We start from the raw sequence: 26,763 nt of genomic DNA, 5'->3' as shown, positions 1-26,763 counted from the left end.
CGGGGGGGGGGGTTGGCGCCTCCGGGGCGGAAAACGTTACGAGCCATCTTGAGGACCGGCTGCTAGTAAAGCTCATGTTTTTAATAAACCCTAAGTTTTACTGCAGGGGCTCGTTTGGATAGGCGGGTTGTGTTCCCTGCAGAACGCCTGGAAGTTCGTTCTAAGAACATTTTAAAATGGAGCGTGAGCAAAATGGAAAAAACAAGTTATGTAAAAGTACAAGATTTAAACAGTTTGATGAAAACGGGGAACATCTTACATGGCTTTGCTTGTACGTATTTTTGAATTGAATATAATGCAAGGATTCTTAAAACGCTCTGTTTGCCTAGTATAAACCAAATTAGACACAAAGGTGATCCCAAATAATAGTAATAACTTTTAAAAGAACTGTTTTCAAACATTAATTATGAACATATTAGACCAATACAGCTAATAATCTGTTCAGTTGTCCCTGTAAACTATATGACCGCATTAATAAGTAGTCAGCGTAGTCCAGCTCGGTATATACCATGAAATTTATTCTGCTTTAAAATGCGTGATAGCTACTGAAAAGCTACAGATATCCTTGAATCTGAGATGATAAATCCAAGGACGTTTGTGTAATTAAGTATGTTATGTAAACAAATGTTGCCATGTGAGTTAAATATTTAGAAGGTGGAGGAAGTATTTTCAAGTGGGACATGAAACTCCCAAGGTCTTGAATAATCACCCTGGGGAGAAGTTTCTGTGCAAAAGTTAGATAATGAATATGTATTATCAGGGCTATAGCTACTTTTCCATCTTTATTTCTCCCCCCCCCAAGCTATTGCTAGGAATTTAAACACCGGTCTCATAATTGCTTTGGTGAGAAAACAAAATGTAGAAGTTTTAGCTGAGAAGGAGCATTTCTTATAGGCCACAGTCAAACAGTGCTTTCTCATGGGTTTACTGTTACTACTGCAAGAAGTCATATTGGTTCTTTTTAGACCTGCTTGTGAGAGATGCCCTGAGGCCGCTTTCGAGACTGATTTGCTGTCTGTCCACAGAACTGATTTGCAAGCATGGCCCCCAGCTGCAGCCTCAGAATACCCTTTGAAGGGTACAGGACTCTGCATGCGTGAGCATGCCAGAAGGGTTAGTGTGTTAACAACAGGCTAGATGGCTTAGATGGTTTAATATGCTGCTGCGCACATCTAGATCATCTTTCTGTAGCCTGATGATGAGACTGGGACGGGTGGAAGGCAGGTGGATCTAGAAGAGCTCTAGACTCTTTTCAGAATAGTGTTCACCGATACACGCGCACACACACCATGTGGACGAGACTACAGTAGGATTACTAATACACGGATTTAATGGAAGTGTCTTCAGGATTAGAGTTTAGGGAAGAATATAAAACATTTGAAAGAGAAAATATGAGTAATGATTTACTTTTGAGTAGCAAAAAATTATACAACTTAAATGATAAGTGGGGTTTTTTAATACTTAAGTGGGGGGTTTGCGCATTCGGCAATTTTGAGGATGCTTTTTAAAAAGGTGCCATTTTAATAATTTAATATTTCATACTTTAAAGCCAATCATGCAGGTAGATAACAGTGTATCATTCTTGTCTCTGTTAGAACTCAGATGGAACTGTTAAGGTTTAGTAAAGATACGTACATATCTAAGCACGTGAACAGTACTGATGAGTTCTCTCAGTGTGATAATGGTAGGTCATTAACTTATAGGCGTAATCAGTTTGAGAGGGACTTCATTAATGCTGTGTACTGCCATGAAAAATGTCAGCGTTTGGACCAGAATGATGCTTCCTTCACATTCCTCCTAGAAACTGAGAAAAACTTTCTTAGTGCAATAGCACTTCTGTACTAGAAGAGATTGCTTAAACAAGAAACACTGAAGGTCTCCCTTATTAGGGACTTTAGAGAAAATGTCAGTGAAAGTTGCACTAGAATATGATGATTGACAAGGTTATTTCCTGTCCACTCCATTTTCTGAGACATTGACGGAAACGGTGTTCAACAGCTTGTTTTAGTCCTCAGTGAAATGGAAGCAGGGAAAGCTAGAAAATTAATGTCTGAAAGGGGGACGTTTGTCTTTTAAAACAATGTCTCAGCTAGATGAATTCCTCATTGTGGTAGAATACTCTTTGAGCTAACATTTTAAAAAAGGTGGGTTCCCCCCCACCCCGAATAGGAATTTCAATTCAAGGCCAAATTTGAGTTTGAAGAGCTTTCTCAAAATAGTAGTTCCTTAATATTTCTATGAAAGGCAATAATTTTCATTAAATGTTTCTGAAGTATTTTTAGTGTGTTGATTTTGTGAGGAAGAAAAATCTGTGACAGCTAGATTGCTACAGAGGAAATGAAATTATATTTCTTGGGATACTGGAAAGAAAGGCAAGCAGGCAAATGGGAGTAGGAAGTCCTTCACAGACACAAGGGAAGCTTCAAAATACATTAAATAAAATTCTGCGTTAAAACCCCAGCCTCTCTAATTTTCCTGAGCTTTCAGAATTTAATTTCACAGGAATTGAAGAGTCTCAATTTGTTGATCATTTTGTTTCATTCTCAGTACTTAGATTATACACAGTCTAAGTCCAAACAAATCAGGTACACACCATAATTCACTTAATTTTTCACATTAGTGACACTGAAATATGTGACATAATTTAAATATGAAATCTTAGTTCACCCAAAGTAATTGATTTCATTTCACCTGTATACTCGAAGCATTCTTTGTGAAAGAGGATGTTTCAATAAGGGTGAAAGATCTCTGAATATTCTCGTAGATGATGCTGAACAAAACTTTTCACGGGCTGCTTTCATTAAAATACCAGGCACACATACCCATATAAACAAGCAGAAAAGGTATTTCTAAATAAATTAATAACAACAGGCAGTTTAGGGCTGTTAAGGAACTGAGTAGGTTTGTCTAAGTTCGGGTTATTAATGGAGAACATCAAAAACATTTTTCCTCTAAATTCCTCTTTCAGCAAGCAAAGGCATTCAGAAGCAGAACGGTAGAGGCTAACATTTCTTTCTTACTGTGGCCTCTTGGGGCATAGAATTGTCGCATTATGCTGTGCAATACTTTTAATCCTTGATATATTTTCAGGGAAGGGTACAATCAAAGAGTTCAACTGCAAATGTTTCATTGTGATGTTTCCTTTAAAAACCAGTTTTGTGCGTTTGTTTAAAGCTTTTAATGGCTAGAGTATCAAAGATAGAGGGAAGTTCACTTTTTACCTAGCCTCTTAGCATGTGCCATAGAAAGGGAAGTCCTAATGTAAGCTTGAGTAATTTGGATACATGTAACATACTAATGAAGAGAGGTTTGGCATTGTTCAAAACATGGTTTCAGATCGTGATTTCTTCAGTGGCAGCTCTCATTCCAGCTGTACGTTTCTCACATCACCTCATATGTTGTTGTGTGGCTACCTTCAAAACGAGAGCTTGTGGCTGGTTTTAGCTACCTGGGTTTTAATTGGATAATTTCTCAGATCTGGTCTGGAGCATGATCAGTCAGTCAACTGTCAAGACTGCCGAGGTGATCTGCCTCCAGAGGGACCACTTAAACTAGATCGGTTCCCAAAAAGTTGTATATAGAACTGCTGTATCAAGTTCACAGTTAACTGAGGACAACTGGTGGTCATACAGTGCTAGCTGTTTCCTTAAGCTGAGACTACGTAAGGTACACTTGTAATAATAACTTTTATTATTATAACGTATTTACTGTACAGTTCTGTATGGGTGTCAATGGAAAAGGAAATAGCGTGCATTGTCATATATGGCAGGAGAAGTACCACGCATCTTTGCCAATAATGGTAAATTACTCATGAGACACTTTCTGTGTGTGCCAAGAATGTCTAGGAATTCCTGTTGTAATGGGGAGTAAACAATCCTGCCTTTCCTGATGGAAGTTTTCTTGTACAATAAACAGTTTTTCAATAAAACCTCCAAAAGCGCTGTAGGAAAATGCCTCATAAACAATTTGAGAAAAAACTTGAAGGGGAGGAAAGAGAAAAAGATTTTCCAAAAGCTCGATGTGAAAGATACAAAAATACTGCTAGTAAATTAGTAGAGCCGCTGTGATAATGATCATTACCTGCAGTGGGTTTGATCTCGGTTACTGAATAGATTGGTAAAAAGGTTGCGGCACAAATGCGTATCTTTCCTTCACTTCATACCGAAACCAGTGACAATTCTAGTCCAAGACAGTTTTTAAGATTTTTTTCAAGCCTTCATTTGGCACTGCTGTTCCAGTGTTGCCCATAACAATGCTGGATGTGTCAGACCTGCGACACTTCTGCCTTCTGGAAGTCTGGAAACAATCTGCCTGATGTTACCAGCATTCCCTGAAGAACTGGCATTGAAGAAACACCACCAATTTGTAAGAATGTGATTACAATAAGGAGAGCTGTTACTAGATGTCTTAAGCTTCTCATATTAATGGGCTTTTATTTTTCACTAAATATGCAGTCGCTTTTTAAAATATTTCCTCTATCCAAGTCAGTATGCTTTCAAGTTAAGGATTGCTTTGGTTTTAAAAAGGCATCATCTGATGTTTTGAGATGGATGGACAAAAATTATAGTTGACGTTAATACTGAAGAAAAGCTGAGGAGGTTGAAAAAGGTACCAGAAAAACTTGCTGTTGAGGCCTTTTGTGAATGAGCAGTTTGCAGTCATTTGGACCGAAGAGATGTAACCGAAGTCATACACCAAGGACATTGAGTGGCTAGTTTTCTTGATGTAGTGGATGTTAACAAATAAGATTGAGAGGGGCTAGTCAGTAAGAAAAGCCTAGCAACATTTTGGGTTTGAGATACCATTGCAACGTTGGAGAACAATCTAGGAAAGGGTGAAGGGACATGCCCGACACGATACAAATAACTGTTGCATATTATTGCCAGTTTCCTTATTTCCTTGTTCTAGTGTTTTAATGAATGCAAGGTAAATATCACATATATTAGAAATCGTACTTTGAGGAATGCAAAGGAATATACCGTGGGCAAGTAGTTGAATAATAAAAAAAACAAACGTGGCAGAAATGCCAGATGAGAAGTTTTTGTTGGTGGTTTAGGTGCGAGACAGGGCAGTGTCCTTTGTTCCTCTGTTGTGCTGCTGACATGGCAGGGCAAAGCAGCCACAAGTTGTTGTGATTGTCCCTATTGATCATGGGCTGCTGGAACTGTTTGCAATGGGGATTAAATTAGGGCAGTTTTATGTGATGATTACGTGGAGTTATAGGGGCTTGTTGGCTACTGTTTTTCTCTGTGTGTATGTATCATGTGTTGCTCTCCTTTCAGTGAGACTTAACCCTGATATTTAGTATAATTTCTCCCTACAGGATGAAGTAGCACGTAAAGACTTTAATCTCCTAATGATTTAGTGCTTGATGATCTTCAGTGAAGAGATCGATGACCTTGGGGTCATGAGTGTGCAGTGACTGCAGGAGTTTTTGATTTCTCTAACGTTTGGGAAGGTTGATAGTCCCATTTGCACGTACATGTGCATTCATACAGGCATATTTCTTTCTACGTAATTTTTTGTAAGATTCCCTGCAAGAAAGCAAGTAGGTTTTATTATGCTGCTCAACAGAGGAGAGGGTTCATTAAGTGTGAGTGGTTTCCTTAGCTACAATAAAGAAGTCCACCCTTTCAAAATTGAAACTTTTTTGTAGCTATCTGTCACTTACAAGGTATTTTATCCAAATTTTATTTTTCATTTTGCTTATACATACTTACGTGCTACACTATATCATTTTAGGCTTTAGAACGACATGGTAACATTGCTATTTTAAACTAGCCTCTCCTTTGGGCATCAGTGAGATCATCTCAGGACCACCAGGATTATAAATACTGTATGAGAAGGTCAGGTTTAAAGTTTCCAAATCTCCATAAGAAAGCAAGCTTAATTTTCAATCCCCTTTATAAAGCCTGATAAATTTATTATCCTCTGCAAGCATCAAAAGAAAGCAGCTGAAAATTAAGCTGAAATGACATCTGTTCTATTTCATTCCTGTTGTAACTCACTAGCTGTTGTTAACTTGTTTACAGATATAAGAAAAGTTATGTTCATATCCTTGGATCATATTACTTCCCACAGGGACATGACTACGCTTCTTCAGAAGAGAGGACTAAAGATGAGAAGACATGTCTAGGTTTTTCATGTTTGATTTCCTTTATTTTAGGATTCTGCTAATGTTAGTCAGAATGCTTTTTCCACTATAGCATTTTCTATCAATATACCTTGAATTTGTTATTTTCTTTGCATCTTGTGCTGGAGTTGTGTGTTTTGTTGTAGTGGTCTGACATAGTAGGTTGTTTTTACGTGGTTTGACAAAACTTTAAATTCAGTTTGAGAGAAAATAACTAGAGTTTAAGAGTGTCTAAGTTGCCCACACTGACCGCTGTTTAAAACCTGAGTTGAATTAGACCTGGCTTTTCCAATTGCATTTTTCAGATACTTAGGAAGACCAAGGTATCCATATAAGTTAGGGTCACTTTTCGTTTGTAGTAAAGGAAAAATACTGCATTATTAGTGCAAAATATGATATAATCTTCAGGGGTTTATATTTGCACTAGAAATAGTTTTATACATTTCTTTAAAAGGTCAAGAGTTTTGCTCAGTTCTTCTCGAGTTTTTGTGTTTACAATCGTACTAATTACCTCATTAGGCTTTAGAAGGTCTCCTTCCATGGGAATTCAGGAGTTTTTGAAGAGATCACTATTTTAATTGGGAAGGTGGGACCCTGTGGATTTTGTTCGTTCTATGAGGCAGTGAGAAGGGACGCAGCAGGAACACACTTGAACAGACGCAGGAATCAGACATAGCAGTTCTGTGCAGAGTTGTTCTTACTTGAAACCATTATTGCAAGCATTCTTTGGGAAGAAGAGCAAGGCAAACTGGATTTGGCCGACGATGATTGGTGTCAGGAAATAAATACTTGCAACTCACTCTAGCTCTTTGTCACCACCATAGCTTTAAAAATCACTGCTCCCTCAGTTCTTCTAGTCTAAGGATACTTCTGATTATTCCCTAACCCAGCTCTTTCCAATGGCTTGGGTTAAAAAAAAAGTTAGGATCCACTTTTTGGAACTGAGTTGGGGTGAGTTGGGTGCTATCAGGCGATAGTTTAACTGGGAAAATTAGCAAGAAGGAACTTCCAGTAAAGGAAAATATAACAAGCACCTATGGCAGCAACCTCCCAACTGGAATGTGCAGCACTTTCAGTCATCTGACAAAAGCTTTCACACACAGGTGATTTTGTGACATTGTGTCTAAGGGTCCGAGTGTTCAAAGCACTTAATGCGTTGCATTTGTCCATATGTTGGTTTGGTTTTTTTTTAAACCAAAGATGTTCTAAACTCATTTGCAGTGGTGTAAATCAAGAGAAATGCCATGAAAGGCAATGGATTTATATTATTATAAAGTTCATGTCAAAGCCAGTTATTCTGGTAACACTGACTTGCTACATTTATTCAAGTTAGCTCCAGGCAGTTGCTAATGTAAGTTAGAAATAGCCATTGTTAATTAAATTGTAAAGAGAAAGAAGAAACAATTTATGTAACAATGCTCCTTCTTGTTTATTCAGAATCACATATGAAATGCTATAAATGGAAGAAAATTACTCAATCCAGATTAGAAAACGGAAGTATTTTATAGTCTGTTTCATAGTATGATGAGAGGTGTTTGGCCTGCAGATGCAATTGAATTTCAGAAAATGTTTTGCTTCATCGATGGATGGAATTAGTAGAGCTGGGACACTTACAATGAAAAGAGATAGACAGGAATCATAGCATTTGTTTTCAGATGCAGACTTCCCAAACTGCTGGTTTGTAGCTGGTATTTCAATTCATAGATTATAAATTCATAGATTATAATGCCAGAGGGGATCATCTTGTCTTGTCCGAGTACCAAGGACACAGTATTCTAGTGGCAGTTGCACCACTGCCAAAAGAAGAGGTAATACAATCTCTCTACTCCTACTTGATATTCCCATTTATACATGTGAGGTTCGCCTTAGGCATATCAGCCAGTACTGAAACTGTGTTCAGACACCTCCACATGCTTCCTAACGTAGATATCTCCCATCCAAAGTTTGACCTTCCTTTTTGTTTTGAATTCATTTATTCTAAACCTGGTCATGACATTTTATACATTCACGGCATATACCAGTTGGCTAAGGAGCTCGGACTGCCGCATACTGCTGGTACACCACTCAAACGATAGTTGTGTCGGCTGCAGATCTTCAATAACGAGTTGCTATTTTTTCCCCATTGCATTGATTAGCAATGCTAACTGGAGAGGGTGAGAACTGATCACTGTGGAACCCATCAGAAATAAACCTGTTTCGTGTTCATCCTGTAGTTATAGTTTGAAACTGTCAGGTTTTAAGGCATTTTATATGTGCTCTGGTGCTTTTTCATATCAATCTAGTTTGTTAATCAAGCTATGTTTGGGCATTGTGGGGAGCACTGAGCAAATGAAGGATGTGCTATCCAGTGGAAACCAGCAGAGCATCTGAAAACACTCCTCCCACATAGGCAGAATGCAGTCTCTTGCACGCTACCTGGCTGGCAAGAGCAGGCAGAAACACATCTGAGCATCAGGACACATTTCATTCCTATTCAAACATGTATCATAAGGCTAGCTGGGAGGAAGGCGTTCCTGCTGCAGGTACTGAACAGCCTCACTGCTGCTCTGAATAGAAATTCTGTTTCTACCTTGGGATGTTTCAGCTCCAGGGAATAGAAGAGATGATTTAAAAAAAAATGCAATGCAGCACAAAACATCAGCCTTGAAATGGCTGAGCACTTGGGAAGGTGGATCTGTTTCGTCATCTTTTTTTAAGTTCTACTAACAAGATAAAGACTACGTGTTCTCCTCTGCTAACCTGTTCATAGTAATTATTAATTCCCTGAAAGATAGTACTTATACAAGCATACAGTTGTTAACACTGGTAAAACGGAATAGCTTCTCAATTTAGTGTCTTGATGCAGTGCTTGTGTTCACATACTATAGAATAGTAATCAAAGTACATCACTTCAGTGCAAGAATCCAATATCACAAATAGGTCAGCACATAAAAAGCTTGGAAAAGTATTTTCTTTTTAAAATAACGTACTTGAAAAAAATGTTGACGTTTTATAAGGCAGCTTACATTCCTTTAGCTTCTTCTGGTACTGGCACAACATGTAACTTTACACTTTGATTATTAGAAGTCTGAAAATATAGATTAAAATCTTCCAGAAAAAAATCTCATTTTTATTTGAGTCCAACTTAAACATTCTTTAAAAATAATTAAAAAAACCCCAACGACAACCAAACCTCACCATACAGGATTACTCTGCTCCGAAAACAATGCCTACTATGTTTCCTGCTGTTTTAACTCTTGATGACAACATGTTGTGACTCCTTCCATTAACTTAAAGTCTGTTTTCCAACCTGGAATGACAGGCATTTTAGGTTGTTGAATTTAAACCACATTGCTGGTGGTCTGTTGGATTTTAGAAGAAAGGGGGTATAGCTTGAAGCACCACAAGGTAATAGAGCATTCCTTAGGCAAAATATATTGAAATTATACATAATTAATGCTGTTAATAGAGCCTCAACTTCTAGCACTTGCAAAGTTAGTAAAAACTGATTTGTTAAGCAATGTAGGTACTTTCAAAAGTCTGAATACTAATTTTCCACTGCAGGCTATGGATGACTTCAATGACAGTTGTTTTTTCTTAGGTGCCTGATATAAATGTGAAGAACTTTAACACCTGCCAAATACTGTTAGAAACAAGCATTTATCCACTCTGAAACTTTCACATAGCTGATATGAAGAACAACAAGCCATGGCTGCACAGTCAAAAAGTAGTGCTGTATCTAGGCAGTGCCTCAAAGGAAGGATTTTTGTGTGCTCTCTGGAGATGAGCTTCCTAAATGATATTTAGGTCTTTTTATTACTATAGTAAGATATCTATCATGATGTCTTTGGCATGCTTAATACTTTCTAGTTCTCAAGTCCCACTTTGTTGCTGCAGTTTGCTATAATTGATAGCCCCACTCACCTGCACCTGGTAGGTTTCCTGCATTTGGCACAGGTTTAATAGAGTCACTAGAGGTTAAAGTGGCTTAACAGAAGGGACACAAGTGCTAATGAACCTGCTGGAATCCCAGCAGGAGCAGTAAGGAAGGTTTCAGGTTGAAGTGGATGCCAATGTTCAAGACACTGCTGTCATCCCAGTTGTACTCTTAGCCTTTTGGAGCTTCAGCAGGTCCCCTAATCATTCCTTCTTCGGAACAGAACTTCTGACACCAGAGTAGTTTAATGGGAATGCCCAGGCTTCCCAGATTTTGGAAGTGAATGCTAATTGTTATTTCTGGTCATACCATCGTCTCTCAGTACAGACAGTGCCAAAGTGGCACTGGTGATTAATCTGTCAGAAGTTGTTGCCTTACCATTCCCTTCGTTAGAGAAGCTTTTGAAGAACCACAAAAGAAGGCAGATACCATCTCTAGAGACCTAGGAAAGTGCAAATGATGAAAGACAGATAAAATTCAGGTGAGATCAGTGATGCACAGCAGAGATTCTGTGAGCTGGGTCTGGATGTTAAATGGAAGCTTATTCTGCATAGCTGCATTTGAAGCAAGGGCCAAGCAGACAAACCAAAGATTTCTTGGTCCAAGTGGAAGCGTCCTGAGGGTCCAGAGAATACTGTCACTAGATGTGTTAGTGTTGACACCACTTCAATGAAATACCATTTGAGGAAAAGAAGGGCGCTTACATGGTTGCAGTGTACCATGCACCTTCAATCATGTAACCTTCAGATTAAGCCCAGACAAGGTTTTATGTTCTCCTTACACTTCGTTAGCAAAAGAAATGACTCATATAGAACCTATATTGACTCTTAGAACTCAAGTAAAATTAGAAAAGGAGTAGATATCTTTAATATCTGAGCCATTAGACTGCCAACGTTAGCTTTAGATTAGAGAAGTACTGTTTTATAAGGTCTGTCACTGAATTCTTGGTTTATATTATCTGTCCAGAGGGGCTGAAAGTGGATTCAGAGATTTTGGCAAATAAAGGGTGTATCATATCTGCTGATGTTTCTGTGCTTCAGCATTTTTTTAATGTATGCCAGCTTTCACAGCTGATTGATTAATGTCCCTTTTTAAGAATTTGCTAAAGAAAGAAACAGCATTTGTCTGGGTATCAGTAGTTCAGGAAAATTTCCAAAATCATAAACTGTCTTTCATAAACACTCTCATACTGGTATGTCCCACCTTCTAAAATTTTAGGATACAAGAAAACACTTCTGACTATAATTTAGGAGTGCTGTTATCTCAGATTGTGAGTCTTCAAGCCTGATTTCATTTCTTCATGTTGATTAAGAAAAGCAGAATATAACTATACTGTTAGTGACAACAAATACTTTTCGAAGGAGCCTGGTTCCCCATTTTCTCAGGGAACGTGAAAATTGTTGTTTGTAGTAGAGATTAAATCAGTGTTAAATAATGGAGTTCATTCTTTTAAAGTTTCCATCTTGCTATCATCTCTAGGCAAGCAGAAAAGGAAAGCTGATGATTTCAGAAGTTACTAGCCTCTTTCTGAAGCCTGAGAGAGGCTAGTACCACTATTATACCACTTTAATAAAATAAGCTAGTGTTTCAACCAGTGCAATCCATCCAGTCTCAGACTTTTTAAATATCATGTAAAGGAGTCTCCTGCATGATTTATTAGCCTGGTAGATAGTTCAGTACCTTCAACTAGATCCAAGTTCCTACAACTGGCTGCTTATATCTGGGAGGCAAGCTAAATATCCAGGACGGTTCTGCTTTCTTCAAGGTTATCCAGACAAGTAGTAACTCTGCATTAGCAAGACACTTGGGATTCCTTCCCAGCCCAAGGATGAGCTACCCAACAGTTTGCTAAATCAAATAAAATTTTGCATTGTCGTGGTTTAACCCCAGTCGGCAACTAAGTACCACACAGCCACTTGCTCACCCTGCCTCCACCCCCTGCCCCCAGGGGGATGGGGGAGACAATCGGGGGCTGGGGTAAAACCCATGGGTTGAGATAAGGACAGCTTAATAGGACAGCTAAGGAAGAGAAAATAATAATGATGAAAGACTACACAAAACAAGTGATGCACAATGCAACCGATGCCCAGCCAGTCCCTGAGCAGTGGTCACCACCCCCCGGCCAGCTTCCCCCAGTTTATGTACTGAGCATGATGTAACATGGGATGGAATATGACAGTTTGGGTCAGCTGTCCTGGCTGTGCCCCCTCCCAGCTTCTCGCTGGCAGGGCATGAGAAGCTGAAAAGTCCTTGACTAGTGTAAGCACTGCTTAGCAACAACTGAAACATCGGTGTGTTATCGGCAGCATTCTCATCGTAAATCCAAACCACAGCACTGTACCAGCTACTAGGAGGAAAATTAACTCTATCCCAGCCAAAACCAGGACATGCATGTACCAGTTTCTCTGTTACCACTCATACTCAGCTCTCCTTTAGCAGGTTATCTTTTTAAACTTCGTTGTTGAGCTCACGTCTTCCAAAACATGAGAATTACTTTTGTTGTATTTAAAAGCATATTTCTTAATGTTTCCCTCCATCCCACTGCTTAAAAAAGAACTTGAATTTTTTTATAACCTGTATCTTTTATTTTTTTAATGTTGTGTTTCAGTGTATATCTACATTTTGAAAGGAGTGTCAGTTGCTGTTTTCCTGTGTATTACATGCAAACAAATGGGCAAGCAAGTAAATGAAACTCTGGAAGAACGTGTGTTATATTAATTGTTATAAACAACTTCTTTCTCAGAGTTTTCACGTAACAACTCCACTCATTCAGCCAACACTCTTCATTATTTGCAAATTACCAGTCACAGTCTCAGTTCTCCTTCCAGTAGATGCCCTCATTCCAGACACTTTTACATCATTCAGACCTCATAGCAAATCCACGAAGATTTGTCATCATTTTGGAAAATGGAAGGCCTCTAAGCATCAGAGCAGACAAGCAGTCAGATTTCCCAACCTTACCAGTATGAGAAAAAGTTATATCACCACAGAACAGCAACAAACATTAAGACCGTCGAGAAAACTGGGCCTTTAATTTTCAAAACTTTGCTGCTTCAGTTCAAATCAACTCGTGACCTTGATTTACCCACCTCTTCCCAAGTTTGTTGTTGTCTCCTCATCCTCTTCTAAAGCCTTTTGGGAAAAATCAGTTTCTTGAGGAAAATACCAGCTTCCATTCTCAGATCTGGTAGATGGTTGTGTAAGGTATGAATTGTAGTAGACTCCGTAAAGGTGCGGTGGTGTTAACTGGGAAGATCATCCCTTGACAGGGAGACTCTGTGAAGCTGCAAAGACTGCACATGCTCCCAACTCTATGCAGACCTTCCATCTTGGACACCAAGGGAAGCAGTAGCTGTTTGCGGGTGGGCAGGCAGGAAGAGCTTCCATTCAAAAGGAAATAGTGGGCATTGTAGGCTTAACTCTAAAGAAATGACCATGCAGAGAAGATGCCCAAAAAGGACGGGCTTGTCTAGGCATGTCAGAGGCGGGATTCCATGGGTGGTAGTTCAGTCCAGTTTTGTTCCCAGAAAGCATCGGTTCTCTTCTAGCTTCTGCCACCGCTCCCACATTTACTCTTGCTTTGCCCCAGTCCTGCCTTGACTCTGTGATATCATTCTGCTTCCTAATTCTACACAGTCCTACTGAAATCCTTCAGCCCCCTAATTGTCCGGTCTGAGCCCTTTTTACAGTACTACAGCATCTCAAGAAACTATAAGGTGGAGAAAGCAGTGATCTAGACGTGAATGTGTAAATAAAGAAAAGATGATGTTATCAAATCTGCTGAGAGTTGAGAGCGGTGGTATAAGACCATTAATCTTCTGGTGTTTCTTTCTGTTGCAGGGTGGGAATAACGCAGGCCATACTGTGGTTGTTGATGGGAAAGAATATGATTTTCACCTATTTCCTAGTGGCATCATTAATCCAAAGGCAATTTCTTTTATTGGTAAGACAATTTTGGAACTTACTAAATAAAATAACATTACATGGTGGGTAGCTGCAACCATAGTTTATAGTAGCAAGCAAAGAAAAACCTATAGGTGACTGTCAGTCAGATTTGTTTTAGCTTCAGCTGTTTGTCTTTTATTTCACTGCTGCTTTAACATGAGTTATTCTATGTTCAGTGTCAGTTTAGTGTCTGTTACTAGAAAACTGAAAGTAAGAACCCCATCTTACCATCATGTTGCTCTTTCTTATACTTTATGGTACAAGTTTGGATCCCACCGTCTACTTGAAGACTCCTTTTATACTTTCAGAAATGTAAACGCTGTTCTTTGAGGACACAAAACCCAGCACTGAGGCTAAATAAATAATATAATTTCTCTCTGGCATCTCTTCACTGACTTTCCAGAAATAGACCTCAGGATACGGGGCTCTGCTTGGAAGGTCATCATCCAGTCTCCTTTTTGTTCACCTTAGCACCTGCTTAAGGTGATGTTGTATTTCACTATAAAGATATTCGATGCAAATGGCATCATAAAAAAGTTTTCATTGCTTACTGGACATTAAACTCATATTTGAGTGGTGGGCAAACTTAAGCCTTTTACTTGTCCAAAATTACGATTCTTTCTTACAGAAAAAATACATACTGGCTGTGCAAGAAATGAGTGTAAGTTTTAGTGAGTCACGGAACTGTAGCTGTAGTTTTGTTCCATTTGATAATTTCCAAATGGATGATTGAAATATATGAAACGTATTTTTTCTCTCCGCTAAATATGGCGTACCGTCTTGCTTTCCACTTTACTCCCTCGTCAGTTAGTAAAGACTATAACTTAAGTTATCCTAAATTTAGGCTGAGACAGGCTCTTGCAGATATTTCTGCTGTTCCCAAGAAGGAAGCAGCAGCTGTTTCCAGCCCACTACATCAGTAATCCTCCACGTCTTGTCAGTAATGCTCTGTATTGGTTGTGGAATTTATATTGTCGCTCAAAAGCAGGGAGAAGGCATCGGTAATGTATTACAGCATTAGTTTGAGTTGAGTTTAAAACAAATACGTGAATATTGAAGAAAATTTAAATACCGTCGCACAGACTTGTCAGTGTTGTAAGGTCATGGACTTCTTTGAGCTTTTACCAGTGAACAACTGAGGCTGAAGTCGTGGTACAAAGTCCACCACAAACAAAGACAAGAATCCGCTTACCTCAGCTGGCTTCGGAGCAGGCCCAGCATTCACATCTGAAACAAGCAAGCTCTGGGTTTTTCTGATTTTAGCAGGCTTGTAGCTGCTTACCCAAAATGAGGATTTATCCAAAAAGTTCTCAAGATCACTTTGTGAGAAATGTGAGAAACTTAGTCTTACTTTTTAAATCAAATTTCAGACAGCAAGTGTTTACATGCCTTACATCCTAAGAACGAGTATTTTATTTCTTGCTTTAAAATAAATCATTTATGTTCCCACAGGTAATGGAGTGGTTATACATTTACCAGGCCTGTTTGAAGAAGCTGAAAAGAATGAAAAGAAAGGTTTGTATCGAGTAATTTTTAACCTTTCTTTATATTGGCAACCAGGTTGAGGGTTTTTTTAAGCCTTTGTTTCTGACCATAAATATTCAGTGCAGTAACATTCTGCATTTTAAATAATGAGGAAAACAGTATTTCAAATGTTGAATTGTGTTGTAGTCTTCAGACAGATTTTCAGAAGCAATCTTTTCATGGCTTTTCAGGGAGTTTTATGGCATTTGATGCCACATGAGATAGAAAATAAAATCTTAAAGTGTGTGGCAAAGCTCCCTTTGACCTTAAACTGAGATGATTTAACCCACAGTTTCTGTGTCCCCATTTCTGTGCCCAAGTATAAACTCTGTTTGTTTTGCTTTGAGTGAGACTTTGGACCAGATGACCTTCTAAGGTCCCTTACATCTCAAATTGTTTTATGATTCTATACATATGAATTCTCTATTTTCTGAGGCACAAATGGAGTTTAAGTGATTTATTGTATAACGAGTTAAACAAGAATCTTTGCTTAAACTAAGAATTGCATGTAAGCCACAGCTTTCTGACATTACAAAGAAGTGAGTATCTTTGTCCATACCAAAATGAGAAAGCTAAAAAGTAAAAAATGAGAAGTTTGTTAACGAAAACATTGCTGATATTTGATATTCACTTACGTTTTATCCATTTTGTCTACAGTCTTCTTAACAAGAAGCTATATAAACTAGAAGAAAGACACAGAAAAACTAAAAGCAAATCTCAAAGTTTGACCAATCAGCGCAGCTGAAATCCTACTTTTCTTTATATCTTCTGACAGGTTTAAAAGATTGGGAGAAAAGACTGATTATATCAGATAGAGCACATATAGGTAAGTGATGACTGAAGGGGGAAAAAACTCACAAATGATTGCTTAGCTCATGGTGCTAAACTACATTGTTACTCCACAGAGCAGTCATGTCTTTGATCTAATATGGCTTCTTTGTGTGTTGCGTATCTGAAGCATCATAATGGAATTTGTATCCACTAAAGAGTGAGATGTTTTACATGTTTTCACAACGTTTAAGGAATACTCTCTCCGTTTTCACAGGAGGAGGCCTGCGCACTATCAATGATAACAAAGGCGCTTTGTCTTGAAATCAGAGTTGTCTGTGATTTAAAGAGTGTTTATCTCCTTTGGTCTCCCACTATGTCCATTTGATTTTCCATTGCAGTGTTTGACTTTCACCAAGCAGTAGATGGGCTCCAGGAAGTGCAACGTCAAGCACAAGAAGGAAAAAAGTAAATATTTTCAGCACCTTCATTTCATTAATCATTACGCAAATTTGCAAAATTGGTGTAATTTTGGAAAACAGAAATGCAATGTATCTCTAAAGAGCCTTGCTGATGTTACTAATTCTGTGACTCTGTTCTGCTCCTGCTTATGTTAGTGAACAAACTCTGAGGTGTTACTGAAAAGGCAGGGTATGAATTATTACATATTTCCACTTTCCAGTTCTCTACAACGTATAGAGACATTTTGAAATTCCTACCAAATCCTCAAAACCCATTTCCATTAAAATGGTGTTTCCAACCCAGTTTGATATCAGACTAGTGATGCTCTTTTGAATCGGGTCTGAAGTGTTGGTGTGATTAGGTTCCACACTTGTAATCATTTATTGTATATTCACTTATACTTCATGGAGATGTTAGTTTCTATTTTAATTTTAATCTTACACTTCAGCACGGTGTGTTAACTATTCATACTTCGTTATTCTGGTTTCTGAAAGAACAAAGGTTTATCTGAACACACTGTATTTTTCTCTCTGTTAGTCCATTAGTTTTTGATCCCACTGGACAATTTCAGCCAAACTTAACATACAAATAAAGATCTCGAAATTACTGTATTTCTAAAACGCACATGAAAATAGGCACGTGGGTAGGGAAACAGTTTCATTTTTGTCCTCAACAAGGTAAAGGCTGCAGCAACAGCTCATAGGGACAGTGATGGTATGAATAATGCCAAAGCCATAGGAAACCAGTTTGATCGCTCACAGAACTGGTGGTTGTTTACAACTATAGACAGTGCTGCAACTGTGAAAATGTGAAAATGACCATTTCTTTCCTATTGTTTGTGGTAAGGAATGTAGTAGTACCACAGGATAGTATGGTAACCATTATTACTGTATAATATAGGTATATACACACATAGTTTCAACTAAGCTTGCCTCAGCCAGACTCAAGGCTTAATGCTTTCCTGCATACCATGAATATCAGCAATATTTCTGCAAATCCACTGAAGCATGAAAGTTGCTGTATAATTATTATTACAGAACTTCAGTCTTTTTTTTATGTCTCGGATCTTGTGCCCAGTATATGGTATATTGAAGAGCTTTAACAAAATTACTTAGCATACAGCATATTGTTGCATATATTTATACATGTTTGGGGGGTTTCTTTTTAATTAGTATTGGCACAACAAAGAAGGGGATTGGACCAACGTATTCTTCCAAAGCTGCACGAACAGGCCTTCGAATTTGTGACCTCCTTTCTGACTTTGATGAATTTTCTTCAAGGTACAACTATTTTCATTTCTAGATATTATGTTAGAGTGTCATACATTTTGGCTGACAGATTTGCTTTTAAGGAGATGTTTTTAAATATGTGTCTGAATTTTAAATATGTATATGAATTGTCTAGGAGAAGAAGACTGGAAAGAATGTGTGTGTGTGTTTCCTGTACTTCACAGATTTTTCTTGTAATTTAAAATGTAATTTTGTACATTGGGAAATGCACTGGTTGAGGTATCGAAGTTCTGGGTATTTTCTCCCTATAGCTCTCAGTATATACTGTGTATAATATATGCTGAGTTCTTGCCAAAGGTTCTATGAACAGTAACTTAAAGAGCGTTCTTCATAGATATGATTTCAATATTTTACAGATTTAAAAATCTGGCACAACAATACAAGTCAATGTTTCCCACACTGGAAATAGATATAGAAGGACAATTGAAAAAGCTAAAGGTAAGGATTTAACACTTGTAATATTTGTTCAGTTTCAGAGAAAGTATAGAAGAAAACAGTAATATTTATTTTAATTAAAAAAGTAAAAATTAAGTGTACCAGAACTACTACTTATTAAACTAATTCATTTAAATGAAAAATGCATATCTTCATTATTATAAAACCTTTCAATGAGCAGTAGCTATGCTTTATAATAGAATGTTCTCTTTTTGTGGGCATTAAAATAAATTTTGTGGATGATTTAATTCTCCTATAATATTTTACTTTTTTGACATAAAATAGCTGTTGTATTAAAGTAGCCAAGAGAATGCAGGGCGACACTTGCAGTTAGCAGTCTCCAGCCATGACTGATCTGGTCTGTCTGAGAGACTTCCGTGCTTACTGAAGAATTGTTTGTGGAAGCGGTGTTTCAAGATCCTGGTATTACAAGAAAAATGTCTTTTTATAAATAAATTCAGAAGAGCCACTGGTGAAACATCTTCTTTTGTGAATATGCAAGAACAGAGGATGCTAAAAAAATCTCTTACCTTTCCCAAGTTTCATCTGGTACTTGTTCAGAGCTGACACCCTACCTTTAAAGATATTTTTTAATATTCATGAGTAGTGATTTTTTTTTTCTTTTGGAGCTTGCGCTATTTCTAAGTCCCACTCTCAGTGTGTCTAGACTATAGACACACTATATAGAGACTATATCAACAAAATCAGGTAGGTATACAACATTTCTGTGAATAGAAATGGTACAGAAATTATGGCATTCTAATGCCATAACAAGTCATGTTTTCTTACGTGAGTTGTTCAATACATTGATTTGTTTTCAACAGAGTATAAGCTAATGGTTGTATTTTTCAGGTAGTTGGAGCTGGCGTGTTAGGGTTATCTGTATGTTTCATGTTTCAAAAGTGAACACAGTGTTCCCTGCTTCCAGCCATTGTATGGGGAAGCTGACATTTCTACTTGAATTTGCAGGGATATGCTGAAAAAATAAGACCCATGGTTCGAGATGGCGTGTATTTTATGTACGAAGCTCTTCATGGCTCCCCAAAGAAGATTCTTGTTGAAGGAGCCAATGCAGCATTACTTGATATTGACTTTGGTAAGTTAAATTCTAAATTCAATTTTGCTCCTAAGAGGTTAGTTTTATTTTGATGAGTTTTATTTTGGTTTGTGTTTATATCAGCTTTGCTAACAGCAGGAAAATAGAAAAACAAAATAGCCTTTCCTTTAATAGGAACAGATCTCCCAAAAGTAAAGCACAGTAATCCAGAGACTGTATCATTAACAGGATTAAGTGCTTAGGGTTTAAATATTGATTTTTACTGAAGTTTATTCCGGTGGAGTTGAAATTTCACTCCAGATATTCTTGTCTTTATTACTTCTAAATGTGTGTGCACATTGCCATACATTCCAAGCAGCCATTGCAGTGCTGCTGAGATAATTCCTCTGCAGTGGAGGGAGGATTAAACTGATGGAGATAACCTGTAAGTCTAGCTTCTTCAGTTGATCTCTGCTCCACTCTCTTACCAAAAGTCTAATTAAACCACTTAGGTCTCCATGAAGATGAAATGAGGAACTGGAGAGATGCTCCAATCCAGAGTCACAGTGTAGAGATCATGAATAACCTCTTAAGACTTAGAAAATTTGCTGCAGGTACTCAGAGCTACTTGTGTAGAGCACTGGGAATGTCAGACTGTGACCTTTACACCAGGTTCTCTGTGGATGTTGCGGAAATACTTTCTGTGATCCACAGGACAGTGAAAAAAGCTTTACACAGCAGCAGCATCCTGTAATAGATCCAGTGCCTCATGGTAGTAGTGCTGAGATGCTTTTAACTTTCTCCCTTGTGGGCAATCCTCAGTGAAAGTTGCAAAGGATGAATGCAGAAAAGCTTACACACTGGAACAGATCACACATACTGGATACCTCCTTAAGTATAAGAAAGTAGTATGTTTTCTTATTTGTCTGTGTGACCTTCTTGCTCACTAATAATATGCTCATACAAATTGCCAGGATAAGTCAGCTATTTGAGTGGAAAAGATCCTTCATTTTGAGGGGTTTCTGTGGAGCTTTAGAAATCTAAACACGTATTATTCACTACAGGAGGAAGCAATTTGGGGAAGAACAGCTTAATTTGTTCTCTTAAAAGCAAAATGGGGACATGTAGTCAGAAGAATTTGCCCCGCTCTTTGGCTGCTATTTCAGTTTAGCTTTAAAGCCAAACATACAGGTGAAAATCTTTCAACTCGTAAAGGAAAATCGGTCTTTGTTTCGTATCACTGCTGAAACAGGGTTGTGCTGTTGTGTTTTTCTGACAGGCACGTATCCTTTCGTGACTTCATCGAACTGCACCATAGGTGGTGTATGCACCGGGCTTGGTGTTCCTCCCCAGCATGTCGGTGATGTGTACGGTGTGGTGAAGGCGTATACTACTCGGGTGGGAATTGGAGCCTTCCCCACTGAGCAGATTAATGTAGGTTTAATGTTACAAATTGCAATATATACAGTTGCCAAAAAATAAGGTCAATGGAATGGGGTAAGGGTATGCCAATGATAAATAAGCACCATAATAATGCCAAGCAATCGCACTCAAGAAGAGAGGAGAATTAAGGTATTTTTCTTCAGAGAAGAGAAACACAAGTATGATGATGTTATATTACAGTGACCACGCTTCTGTTGTAATGAATGATGTCAAAACAAATTTCATCATTTTATGTAGTATCGTTGGGTGCATTTCAATGGCGAGAGTTTGTTGTAGACTGGAACTGTCAGTGCGTCACAGGAACGCTTAAATAACAAGATACAGCTTCTGTGCTTAACAGCCTGTGTTCTGCGTGATTTATAGAATAAATGTGGTGTGTGTGTGTCAGCCAGTCATGCACAAATTGATCAATAAAAAGAAGGGGAGAGATTTTGATTCTTTTAAACTGCCTATTGTATTTTCATTATCAAGAAACTAGAAAGCTTAGGGTATTGATTATGAGCTATGCACACAGCAATCTCTAGGTCAGTGATCCAAATCTAATTTAAGGATTTAGTCACTAAAATCCTTTCTCTAATGGCCCAAATGAATTGGTGATATCCTTTAGTTTTATGAATCATGAGCGTAAAGTTTCTTTCTTCTTCATTTTTAACGTTCTAAACGCTGCCAGCCCGAAGGGAACAGTTGGCAGTCTCATACTGTGGTAGAACCTAGGAGCCCTAGGCATGGTCAAGGAGTCTGTTGACCTAGACATTGTACAAGCATTGATCTTGTCCCAAGCATTTACACTCTTGCCCCCCAAAACAATAGATGCCAAAAGACCAGAGGAAGGAAGTAAACACAAACAAAATTAAAAACAGGGCTGAATTGTCAAGGAAATCTTTGTATCAGATGAAGAAGGAAGAAAAGTGTCTTCTTGGAACATGAAATAGTCATATTAAATAAGTATTTTGGAAGTGCTAGTGATTGAAGCACAAAAATCCTGTGCATGAGGGGCTTTATTCTCCACCTTAGTTCCCTCCTAATAAAACTTAATTATTTTTTGCCTTTTTTTTTTCCTCTACAAAAAAGCCTTGGAATTGAACAACTATATTTTTCTTGGTATTTGTCTACATTTGTTTATATTTGTTTTCCTGCTATTTTTCAGTGGAATACCATCAGCATTCTTTCTGTCTTCCTTTAGGAAATTGGAGATCTTTTACAGTCCCGTGGCCACGAATGGGGAGTAACTACAGGCAGAAAGAGACGCTGTGGCTGGTTAGATCTTGTCATTTTGAAATATGCTCATATGATCAACGGATTCACTGCGTAAGCATCACAGATTTTGCGCTACATTTGGAAGTGATAATTTTGTGCTTCGCAGAATAAATATGTAGGTAACATTAATATAAGTCCAGTAAAGTGTTACATTTTAAGCAATTAAATAATTCACAATGGGCAACTGAGAATTGTCTTAATGCTATTAATCATCTAATTCCTTTGACTTTTTTTTTTCAAAGCAAGTGATTTTACAACATCATAGCAGTGTTGTTTTCAATACGTGTTTTCCCTTCACTTACATCAGATGGCCAATGTGGATTGGATCAATGTATCAGTTTTCTAACAGTTTGCTCTACTGTTCTTGATCCAGTGCTTTCATACTGACTTATGTTGTGATCTCAAACCTGCTAGTTTTGAGCTTTGGTTGACTCTAGTGGATCATACTTGTAGGACCAATTCTGCATCATTTGGAACCACTACCTCTTGAAGTGAAATAAGGGGGGTGACACAAAGTGTACGGCAACTGGCACAGCTTTCACTCCGGTCCTGACAGGTTCCTTTATTTACAAAGATGTAGTCTAATATTGTATTATAAATTCTGCTTTTAGTGGGCTGACTTTTATTTGCTTTGGGACTGAGCGACTTACTTGGTTGATAAATTATTTTGTAATTCAAAATATATATTAAATTGGCATTTTAAAGGAAAAGTGGCTGTTTAAAAGAACTGTTGAAGACCATAATGCCATCAATCTAGCTTATGCCTAATGCTAAAATGCTAACTATCACAAGCCATTAATTTATAACTAATTACCGATCTGTATTTTCAGAAAAAGTTGCAAAAGTTTCATTACAGTTTTGTTCATATAAAGTGTAGACTTACTCATGCATTCAGGCAAACTTGTTCATATATGCAAACACGTGACCCCAGGCATTTTAATATCTTATAAACTGAGACGTAACTTGATATTGTTTGTGCTACTGATGTTACAAAGAAACAATGATCTTTGTTCATTAATTTATCAGAAGGGTTTTTAAAATACTTCGTTTACTTGGATTTATATTTTACTTTAACTTACACAGCTCTAGTTTATGTGGAAATAGTATTAGGAAGGCGTTATGTTTCCTTCCCTTTCAGTTCTATGCAATTACTGCACTTCTATCAACACAACTATGTCATCTCTGGTAACTGTGACAGTTAAAAAACATGGGGAGATAAAAACTTCAAAAAAGTTGAAGAACTCTCTCTATGATGCTTCTTTCCCAAAAGGTCTTTTAATTTAATCATTGCATTCATTGTATACTTACTGAGCACATATAGCGGGGACTATTATGCACATACCTGTCTAAATCCTTAGCTACTCATATTTTTAGCAAGCAAGGTCTGGCATATTGTTTCTAGAGAATTTGACTAGTTTTAAAATGCAGTTTTATTCTGATCAGTGAATGCTACGGTGTCTTCTTGAGGTTCCATTTTTGTGTTCCAGAGCGTTCATTCAAAAGATGAAAAAGGTTCATTAGACTGACACCCCTGATAGCCCAGCCCGGGCACTGAAATTCAGGCTGGGATGTTTCCTACTGAACTGTATATGTGATTTTAGTAGCCAGATTATGCTTGTGAAGTCTGTTTTAAAGGTGTAATTGAGTAAATAAGTCTGTCTTATAGTTGTTGTGAATCAGTAGGAATAACAGAAATAATCACTAGTAGTGACGTAAAGCGACATGCCGTCATACACACCCAAACCAAGTCCAGTAAGTGCCACTTTACATAGTCACCTTGCGTTTTCATGCGCTGAACTGAACACTGTGCACCTGTGTGAGCAGCCAAGTGTTTGGAAATGTGTCTTAGTAACTCAGTCATGTATTCATCCGAGAGGCATGAATTCAATTAACAGTGTTCATAGTTTAATATATTTGTGTATTTCTGCTTGCTGGGTTGCCTGAGCTGGGTTTGTGAATACAAAACTAGAAAGAAAAAAAAAAAGGCAGGTGGAAAGTATTAAAGAGGAGATTCATCGTGTGTGTAACTCTAACCCGTGTTTTTCTGTACAGTTTGGCATTAACAAAACTGGATATTCTTGATGTCCTTGATGAGATTAAAATTGGCGTTGCTTACAAATTGGGTGGAAAAAGAATTCCATATTTTCCAGGTATGTTTTTAAATATCTATGTTCGTTTTTCTCTTTCCTGCCTGTAAGTCATACCTGTTGGGAAAGGCTGTTTGCTTTTTAAAATCAGGCTTGATTTCTTTCTTGCTAGACCTTCTGTAGAAATTTGCAGAACTGTGATATCAGTATAAAGACTACTGTATCAGTATATTAGCATTTTCTAGTCACGTTGCATCTGTCTGTATGTATGACGACAAGAAGTTTAGAGCAAATAAAATCTTGTGTTAGGGCCTCTATGTCTTGTCCCATTAGATTTTTTTACTGACAACACAAGGGGTCTGAAAGTCAGCAAGGTGCAAGTCAGTGACTGTGTATCATTGGCAATAGCCTTTAATGAAGTTAAGTAAAAATAAAATCAGTGCTTAAGCTGTGCAAAAATGAGACGGATACAAGCAGAATAAAGCTGCTTATGGGCTACCATCATATAACTGTAATTATCAGCAACAACATTGTGGTTAATAAAAATATACATTGCCTCATGAATATGCTTCATGTTAAAACTTTTAAGATGTAACAATGTGTAATTTTCATACATTAATGATGTTTTTGAGATACCTGTGACAGTGTATGCCAAGGTGAGGGGTTTGTTCTGTTGAGATGGGGGATTCTGGAGGCACGGGGAGGGCTGGCAGCAGCCAACTTTCCCACCACTGGTGGTAGTTCCTGGCTGTGGACAGTTGCACAGTGAGAATTCCAACGGGGAAAGGCTTGCAAACGTCTAAGTTTTTAGCAAGCCTGATTTAACCGTGTTCCACAAAGGTAAAAATTTTTGAGGAAGTCGTGCCTTGTCTACAGGAGGACTTCTATTTTATTATGTGCAAATCTGAACCAAAAAGTGGAACTACTGTAAACTTCAAATAATTTGTTTCCTTAAAAATACTACTGTAGTCTTCTGACAACATAGAGTGCATCCTAAGGTTTTGACAAGAGGAAACTGGATTACTGGATCCTCTTGAATCAGTTATCTTCCTAAGTAACAGAAATTAATCTAAATTAAGAATAAATTAATTAACCAACCAGTAGAAACACTGGGGGTTTTTTATTTATCAGATTTTAAATGTTGTCAAAAGACTTTGTTGGTCAAGAACCATAGGTGTGTTCTTTTAAGGTGGAGCAGCTAAAATCAACTGTGATAAAAATTGTTCTCCCGCAGCTAATCAGGAGATACTACAGAAGGTGGAAGTAGAGTATGAAACAATGCCTGGGTGGAAGACTGACACGACTGGTGCACGAAAATGGGAGGACCTCCCACCCAAGGCCCAGAATTACATCCGCTGTGTGGAGAACCATGTTGGAGTGCCAGGTAAATCTTTCTGTAGATGTACACATGAGGACGCCAGAGCAGACGGGAACAGCTCTGTAAAAGCGCTCAATTCGTGAGTCAGGGAGTGGCTTGATTCGGGCAGGAGGCAATGGAAGTACCTGTGGTTGGGCTGATGATGGTAAACGACAGCTTGCCAAGAAGCAGCAAAGGATGGTGTTCTGCGGCAGGTCTGCAGTGTTGCAGAGAGCTCCAAGCTGCTGCTGAAAAGGATTTAACCAGAGGAAAGATAAACGTGTATTGTTCTTGGCAAACTGCTGCCTTCTGTCAGTGAAAACTTAGGGATCTCTGCACCATGCTTCAGTGCGTAGTTAGTCTAATGTTCTCCCTTTACTAATCTCTTCTTTCACTTTACTTCCTGCAGTGCATCCCTGTTTGAACACAGGCTTCTCTTTTTTCTTTTCTTCTTTTTTTTTTTTCCCTCTCTTCCATACTTACCCATATAAGGAGATGTGCTGCATAACACATACAAGATTGTTTAGCCCAGTTCTGCCCCTTTGGAAAAATGAGACTCTTAACATGATCCGTCTCCAAAGGTTAAGCCATCCAGTTTTTTTCAAATCTAATTGCTAGAGCTCTAGAGGTGCCAAGAGCTAGGTGTGGCATGAACGGTGGCGTTTGAAAGGGAATTTCCACAGTAGCAAACTTAGAAAGCTGGCGTGTGTGCTTTTGTTTTCCATAAAGTGCCTCAAAGGTCACATTTGGGAAGTGTGAGCTAATTGCAACTGTGGCAATTCCAGTATTGTTCATGGATTAGGAAGCATCTGACAGCAGAGCCTGAAACTCGGTGGATGGCTCGTGTGTGGTCATGGACGTAGGTGTGGGCGATGGGATGTGTAAATGAAACTCCCCTTACTTTATTCCTCTGGTTCTCAGTGTGAAGGCAGGGTGCCTTGGTGGGTTTAATGGCTAAAGATGACCTACCTACAGTCAGTTCTATAGTATCCATGGGCAATAAAAACTGTGGTGGAACAATTATAGTATGGTATTTGAGGTGGCTGCTCACACTGGGTAATGTTTTTAATTGCAGCCTTACATTTAACAGTATTATAGCATGTGTGCATCA

The 26,763-nt window shown here is 38.2% G+C and overlaps 1 protein-coding gene across 1 annotated transcript in view; it reads left to right on the top strand.

Annotated features, from left to right (window-relative positions):
- Positions 1-26,763, top strand: part of ADSSL1 (adenylosuccinate synthase like 1) — a 32,549-nt gene that overhangs the window by 1,972 nt on the left and 3,814 nt on the right. The window contains exons 2-12 of the mRNA XM_009328299.1: positions 13,890-13,992; positions 15,447-15,509; positions 16,294-16,344; positions 16,688-16,754; positions 17,921-18,028; positions 18,394-18,475; positions 19,442-19,568; positions 20,788-20,942; positions 22,135-22,259; positions 24,261-24,358; positions 25,530-25,679. Coding sequence (XP_009326574.1) covers positions 13,890-13,992; positions 15,447-15,509; positions 16,294-16,344; positions 16,688-16,754; positions 17,921-18,028; positions 18,394-18,475; positions 19,442-19,568; positions 20,788-20,942; positions 22,135-22,259; positions 24,261-24,358; positions 25,530-25,679 — 1,129 coding nt within the window. The remainder of the gene's footprint in view (positions 1-13,889; positions 13,993-15,446; positions 15,510-16,293; positions 16,345-16,687; positions 16,755-17,920; positions 18,029-18,393; positions 18,476-19,441; positions 19,569-20,787; positions 20,943-22,134; positions 22,260-24,260; positions 24,359-25,529; positions 25,680-26,763) is intronic.

The sequence above is a fragment of the Pygoscelis adeliae genome, unplaced genomic scaffold, assembly GCF_000699105.1.
Source record: "Pygoscelis adeliae isolate BGI_AS28 unplaced genomic scaffold, ASM69910v1 Scaffold130, whole genome shotgun sequence".
NCBI classification, from domain to species: Eukaryota; Metazoa; Chordata; class Aves; order Sphenisciformes; family Spheniscidae; genus Pygoscelis; species Pygoscelis adeliae.
This window is presented reverse-complemented; position numbering and strand designations above follow the sequence as displayed.